Source organism: Corvus cornix, chromosome 3 (assembly GCF_000738735.6).
Source record: "Corvus cornix cornix isolate S_Up_H32 chromosome 3, ASM73873v5, whole genome shotgun sequence".
Classification (NCBI taxonomy): domain Eukaryota; kingdom Metazoa; phylum Chordata; class Aves; order Passeriformes; family Corvidae; genus Corvus; species Corvus cornix.
Genome location: NC_047056.1, coordinates 56,463,190 through 56,470,721, shown reverse-complemented (window position 1 = coordinate 56,470,721; position 7,532 = coordinate 56,463,190). Strand labels below are relative to the sequence as shown.

Genomic DNA, 7,532 nt, shown 5'->3' with positions numbered 1-7,532 from the left:
GGGGCGCGGCCCCTGGGCCGGAGCCCCGAAGGTGCCGGCGGGCGGGCGCTCGTCCCGGCCCCGGGAGAACGGCGAGGGGACCGAAGCGCTGAGTCAGCGCCGCGGTGCCGCCGCGCAGGGCCGGGGGCCGGGACGCGCCCCCGCCCCGGCGGTGCCCGGGAGGGGCGGGGAGAGGCGGCGGCGGCGGCGGGCAGGGCGCTGCCCCCCTTGGCCGCTCCTTATCAGCCCGGTTTGATGCTGCAAGGCGTGTCCGGGGATCTGCTCATGTGATGGAGCAAGAGGCAGGCGGGCGGGGGGACTAAGGGAGGAGGTGATTTTCCTCGCTGCTCTCGCTCGCGCTTTTTTTTTCCTCCTCCCTTTCCCTTTTTTTTTTTTTTTTTTTTTTTAATTTTCCCCCTCTCGCCCTAAAGGAGTTTGCAAGAACCGGGCTCCTTCATTCCCGGCTGTGCCGCCGCCGCCCACCGCTAGCCCCCGTCAGCGGCTCCGCACGGCCGCGGGGCAGCGCCATGGGCGCCGGCAGCTCCGCCGAGCCGGCCGCCCCGCAGGACGGGGCCGGGGCCGCCGCCGAGCCCCCTCGCACCCCTCCGGAGCCGCTGCCGGCAGAAGACGCGGCAGAGCCCCAGCCACCAGCGGAGCCCGCCAAGGTAAGGCAGGAGCGGCGGGGAGGCGGGGGGAGACGCGGGGCGGCGGCTGCCGCCGCACCCCCGGGCCGGGGAAACTTTCCCGCCGCGGCTGCGGGCACCTGCCGCAGCGCCGGGCACCCCCGGGCCGGGCGCGGAGCGGGGGCGCGGCGGGGCCGGGACTGCGCCACGGCCGGCGCCGCAGTCATAAAACTCCCGCCGGCGGCGGCAGCAGCGGCGGGGCGGGGGGCGAGGGCGACCGCGGGGGCGCCGCCGCTTTTGTGTGCGGCCGGGGCCGGGGCGAGAAGAGCCGCACCCAGCCGCGGTGAGCTCTGCGCCAAGGAGCCTCCTGACTGCGGTCCTGCGGCCGGATCGACGCGGCTCCCGCGGCTCTCCGCAGCCCCCCCACTCCATCCTCTCCCCTCCCGAGGGAGCAGGTGGGAGGCGCGTCGGGGCGCGGCCGGGCGGGCGGCTCGGCAGTGCCTTCGGCTGGGCGCCAGCCGCGCTGTGCCCCCCTTCCCGCCCGGCCCGCACCCCTGGGCTCGGGCTCACCTGAGCCCCCGCCCTGCCGCCGCGGGGAAGGGGCGGCGGTGTCGGCAGCGGGGGCTGGAGCCATGGCTTTGGTGCGGCCCGCTGTCGTACCGCATAGGGGACAAGGGGGAGGGACTCCCGAACTCCCAGCCCGTGGGGAGCGAAGGAGCTCTAGGTATGTGTGATTTAAAATAAAGACGTTGAAGAATTGAAAGAAATTCTTTTAAAACATGTCTGGTGTTTAAAAATAGATCATGAATGAACCCATTTATCCCTCTGGAATAGGCGCGTTTAGGGGATTTTGGGACTGAAAGGGAGGTTATGTGCATCTGTGTGTTTACATAGCGTGGCTTTGGGGTAGGCGTGAGTTTGTGAGGGGAGAAATAATACCACGTTCTACCGAGGTCCCCTTCTTTGGGCTCTTCAGAGTTCGGGTGCTCAGAGCGGGGAGACTCCGAAGTTTCTGTGACTGGTGCGTGGGTGTGCTAGAGCTTGAGAACTGGTTATGACTTTGTTTCTTTGACCTTGTGGTTCAGATTTAACTTTCAAGTTGAATTTCCCATAGTTCCTGGCTGCCACTAGACCTCCTTGTGCGTGTTTTGACAGATTTGAAAACCACATTGCGAATGAACTTTAAATTAACTAAGATTTATTTTATTTTCTTTTTAACCAAATAAGCGTTGGGGATTGGTGTTGGTTAACAAAATATTTAGCAGTTGTGTTGGGCAATTTTAGAATTCAGAGGGAATTTATATCAGGCAAGCATTTGGCTATTGTGGTTGTTTAAAAATTAAGATAATGGGACTTTGAAGAAGGGATGTAATATTCATAGCCATGTTTATCCAGTTATGGGAACTAAGACCTTCTAAAAAGGGAATAACATTAATACTGTTCTCAAGTACAGATTATTATTACTACTGTGGTTTATGTCTTCTAAGCTTTAGAAAAATGTTTTCTAATAGATTTTCGCCTGGTTATTCAAGTAAAACTGTTTAAAAGTGGGGAAGTTCTGTTGCCATTTTGCTGCTATAAGAAATTGTATTACGCTGTTCTCCTAAAACAGCTGGTTTTGCCTTCCATTACGTGACATAAAAAGAAAAATAAGTTTTAATGAAGTTTAGTCATACTTCTTTTGTATCTCATTTAGTCTGTCTTACTAAAGTAACTTCATGCAGATTTGTGACACAGTTTTTCATCATTATTCCTTCCAGCTCTTTGGATTTGAAAATTACCAGTCCTGCAGTGCCCCTGGAGAAATCTGTTAGATAGCTAATATGTTTGCAGAAGATACAACGGGAATCTTTTGGAGGGTGGTCTTTTTTCTTGCATTATCCAAATTAAAATGCTTATTACAACCCTTTTAGAAGAAAAACTTTGGAAACTGACTTTAGTGGAATCCAACTTGAGTGAGTCTTGGCAAGGCAATTACAAATAAACTGTCTAAGCAACTAGTCTTATACAGGCTATAAAGTCTCAGAGAAGTTGTGCTTTCTTTTGTGATCTGAAATCCTTGAAATATTTAATGAAATTTCTTTCATGACGTAGTTGTATTTTTTACAAGATGAAAACCTCTTTGCCTTTTCTTCTAGAAAGCAACAAATTTATAGTCTTTAGGCTGTTTCGTTGTTCATGTGTGACACTTTGGCCAGATACCAGCTTTTGGGTGTCCTGGTGTCCATACTGAAATGGGAGGGTGTATGTTTCAGTGCTGCTCACTTCTACAGCCCAAGGACCCTGGAAAGCACTTGGTCTACAGAGCAAGGGGTATTTAGGGGCCTTTGGGTGCTGGCTTGCAAACACAGTGGGTTGAATGTGGGCTCATGTGGTGAGTACCTCAGCTGTTGGTCCCATCTTCTCAAAAGTTCGTGGTGAATTACACATAAAGCAGCTCCAGAGTTTCTAGCCTACTACAGTACTAGGACTCAAAATGGGGGATTTCTTTACTGTAGCAGACAAGACTTAAACTCTGTCAGTGAAGGAGCTGCTCCTTATCTTGCGTAGCCACCCCCCACTGTCTCTGCAGGGGAATGTGACAGATACTGGTGGTACTAATCCATTCAGGTGCCTGAATTGAATTAATCAGATTTGTGAATTGACACCCAAGGTCCTGTTGAAACCAAGGGGCAGGGTATGGTTCTACAGAAGGCTGATTTTTGTGATGGAGTTACCTTCTTGCTGTTTGAACAACAATGATCTTTTCCCCCTCCTTTCTCCCCTGTTCCTCTTCCCTGTCTTGCCTCACATGACGCAGTCTCGCTTGGCCATATCATGTCCTAACCTTGCCTTTCTGTAAGCGGGTTAAACTCACTAACCCTTCAGGAAACAGGGAAATTTATTCTTGCTGGAGCATTTTCCTGATCTGCTTGTGAGTTCATTTGACTCCTACATTGTGGAGGTGAGACCAAGAGCTAGGACAAGGCAAGCATCTGCAGGAGGGGAAATGAAAAAACTTTCCCTGATGGTGGCAGTAAGCTGGTGAAAACTCACTGAAACCTCACGAGCAGATTGTCCTGAGCAGCACAGAGGCCTGAAGCTTGGCCTGAGAAGGATTTATCAGATCTCAATAGTGCTAGAAGCAGGAACAAGATCTTTTTGGTCTTGAAGAAGACCAGCCATACCTTAGGTGTCCTGAACTGACAAAAACCTTTGAGATGTCTGATGAGGAGGTTCATGTGCTCCTGCCTCCTCCCCAGAGCACCTGCAGCTTCTCCTGTATTGCACCTGGCACTGTGCGAGCTTGTTGAAGGAGCTAAGCCCCTGAAAAACTGTTCCAGTTCTTTGGCAAGGTCATTCTCTGCTGATTGAGCAAGATTTGTTGGCGTCTGGGACTCAGCAGAAGCTGCAGGTACAGGGGAGCAGGCAGGACCTTGTGACTGGAATGGGACAGGAAGCTGGGTGACACTTCGTTGGTGGCAGCACATGGCTGGATTGGTTTGGGCATCTTCATCTTGTGAGCGCCCTCTCTGTTCATAGCAGTGATGTGGCTCTCACCCAACTTCCAATTTTGATGCTAAGCATCAGAGATCTGGAAAAAAATGCCAGTGCAGTGCCCTCCCATGGGGTGGAAGGTGACTCCAAGCCATGTGGGCAATGCCAGGATAGCTTTGTCATCCTACCAGCATTGCAGCTAACAATGACAATCACACACGTGCCACTTCTATTTTATCTAGAAGTTCAAGGTACCAGCTTTAATAGAGGTTTCTTTTGTGGACCTGTAGAAGGAGCCAAGCTCTGTTGGAACAGCTACCTGAAACAGTGTAGGGAAATTTCCAGAGAGAATTCGGAAAAATAGGGGAATGCTAATAAGCTATTCTTGCACCAAAATCTAGTTTTGTCAGAGATAGTATTTTAATGGGGATTGATGGCTTGGAAGTGTGGTGTGGTGGATTCCTGGCTTGTGCCAGCAAGGGCCCTCACTTGAGCAGAGAGTTATTCGGGATGGTTCCCATTTCTGAGTAGTAACTTGATTACGCTACCTGTGTTGTAATGAGAGCAAGTGTGTGCTAGACAGTAAATATTTGGAACTGTCTCTTCTAAAGAGATTACCAGCTGAGATGTCAGAGTGTCTTATTGTCCGAGTGCCTGACAAATAACAGCTGGGGCAGGCTTACATCTGCTGTTTAAACAACTGCGTTCTGGTGAGGGAGCTGAGTCAGCCTGAAAATACTACATTATCAATAGTGAAACAAAGCTTGTTCAAGGAAAGTCCCTAGACTGTGTCTCCAGGAGCCCCAGTTTGAGACATTTGGTCTGAGGCTGCAGGGTTCCCCTGGCTCAATAGGGTCTGACTCACTTTAGATACTTCTCTTCCAACTGGGGAGGAAGAGGCTGGTACAATTCAGTGGTAAGGTTTGGAGGGCTGACCACACCTGTGTGGTGGCTGAGGTGAAAGCATAAAAATGTGTAATTGAAAAAATGCACAATAGAAATTGGTGTCATAGCGGCACCAAAAGCGTGAAATAACCCCCTAATCATATAGGAGATAAAGAGGGAGGTGGCCGGGCACTTTCAATGCCAAGGCAATTAGCTTGTGTTTGATGTGGTAGAAGCTAAAGAGATGCAAAGAGGAGCGTCGGGTCTTTGAAAGTCCTCCAGGTTGGAAATGCAAGCCTGCTTGTAGTTGCTGAGAGGAAAGGAACGTGCTTTGTGCTCAGCCCCTGTTCTGACTGGTCCTTAAAGCCTGGGTGAGCTGTACAAGTGAAATGCTTTCGTAAGGTGGTGTCTGAAAGAGCTGAAAGGTATGAGACCGGGAAGGAGCTCAGGTTGGATCAGGCTTTGAATAACAGATTGGGAGTAGTGCTTCTTTCACAGGTTGCAGAAGAAGATCATAGAGATTATTTGGGTGCAGAAGCTGTTTTATCCATTTGGGTTTTGAGGGTAGTCATCCATAAGGAGGTGTCACTGTGAAGTCAGGCTGAGAGTTGGGAGAGAAGAGGGTAGATGAGGAGATGAGGTGCAGAGAAAGTTCTTGGCTTTGTCTGCAGGAGACTGAAATCAGGTATTGAAATTAAATGTGCTGTTATATCCCTTACAGAGGAAGGGCGTTGTGTTTTCTTCACCTGGAACTTGGAGTGTCCCACAAACCTCTAATGTTTAGCTAATGCAAAACAAGACAAACTGCTGTGAACAAAGAGTTGGAATGATCCAATTTTTTTCTTTTCCCAAATGTTGGTGTTTGAAGTTCTTTTTAATGAAGCAGCATGTGTTAAGAGCAGATCCCCTGAGCATGCCAACAGTCTTTACCAGTTTCAAAATCAAACTTCAGGAAAAATATTAAGAGACCATTATGTTAGTTTGCTCAGTTGTTCAGACAGCTGGATCTTGCTATTTTAGTAATCTGATGTAGAATCAGTGTAGCAGGATTAACAGAATGAGGCAAAATTAACTCTGGTACGTTTGGGCCTGGTGTGAGGAATCCCTGGAATGATTTGGGTCTGGTACAAGGAATGTTGGGAATGATGGTGATTGCTGGTGGGGGAAGAGGCTGGGTGCTGCGAACCCCTCAGGAACAGTGCCCTAAGGGAGCGTCCACTAATGTACAGTGAGATCAGGGAGGGACCTGCAGTTCATCCACATCTTGTGCAATTTGTCATGTTAATTTATCCATTTTCAATTTTGTGTGCGTTTAATGGGGTCTAACAGTTGGACTCACTGCTGGATGCAAGATGGAGCAGAAGCTGCTCTTGGTTAGAGTGATGTGGGCAGCAAGACTGTGCATTTTAGTCTCATTAGCTGTGTGTCTGCCCTTTGCTTCCATCTTTGTGGTGAATGTGAGGCAAATATTAAAAAAATAGATGCATGATGTATAGTAATGGTGTGACAGAAACTGGAGTGTTGCTTTGCTAATGGCCCTTTGTTTTGGGAATGAAGAAGCTGAAAGATCAGTGAACTGGATAACCAGTTCTCCTTGGTTTCTCCCTTGTTTATGAGACAACACATTCATAAATTAATAACCAAAGGAGTGTAATGAATGTGTGCCACAAAAAACTGATAAACCTGCCAAATGTAATGTCTCATTACTTGTAGATAAATGCATACAGGTGAACAAAGAGATTCCTAATACTGTTAATTTTTGTCTTTTAAAATTTTTTTTCACCCATCTCTCTAAACTCTGACATTATATTTGTCTAAGCTTTACAACTATTCTCAATGGAATTAAGAACACTGCTCATCAAATTAGATATAATTGGACTAAACTGCAGTTTAGATCCCTTCAGAGAAATGAAGCAGTTAATGTGAAGGAAAACTGAAATTAGTTTCTTTTGAGGACTAATGCAGTGGGACAGACTGCACTGACCCTCATAAAGAGTCTGAGTGGTTTTTAGAACACAAAACTTTTTTTTTCTTTTTTTTTTAAACTAATGATGCTGTTACGTCTTCTTTCACATTACAAGCTCTCCAAAGGTTTCTTCTCCTTTGCACATGTTTTAATTTGGAAAAATACTATTGTTTTATTAGTTTTGATTACTCAATTATTTAAAGCAGAGCACTTGATTTGAAAATCTAAATTTGCCTTACCAAGGCCACGAATCACATCAAACTCTTTCCCGAGGGACTGGGGTAAAAAGGTAGGGTTATACCACAGGTCTGGTCAGATTTGAAAATACTGAGGTCTTCCATGTATTTACATTTTTACATGGTCGTGACTGATGGATCCTGCTTCCAAAACTGAATTTATGTACAGAGTGAACAAGGATTATAATTATACTGGCTGGTTGTAAAAACTGCTTATAGTCTTACATTTAGTAATGTTTTATATTTAATTCTGTTTTTCATACTGGAAGGCATTGCAGATTTAACAGATCTGAGCGGTTATCTGCTAGACCCAGTGACTTCTGAATTTTGGTCTGAAATGACAAATCTTGAGGATTATATAAAGTC

General features: G+C 47.7%; 1 protein-coding gene across 1 annotated transcript in view; it reads left to right on the top strand.

Annotated features, from left to right (window-relative positions):
- The first annotated feature begins 261 nt into the window (after window positions 1-261).
- AKAP12 (A-kinase anchoring protein 12) overlaps window positions 262-7,532 on the top strand; it is a 30,467-nt gene continuing 23,196 nt past the window's right edge. The window contains exon 1 of the mRNA XM_039568755.1: window positions 262-644. Coding sequence (XP_039424689.1) covers window positions 507-644 — 138 coding nt within the window. The 5' untranslated portion in view covers window positions 262-506. The remainder of the gene's footprint in view (window positions 645-7,532) is intronic.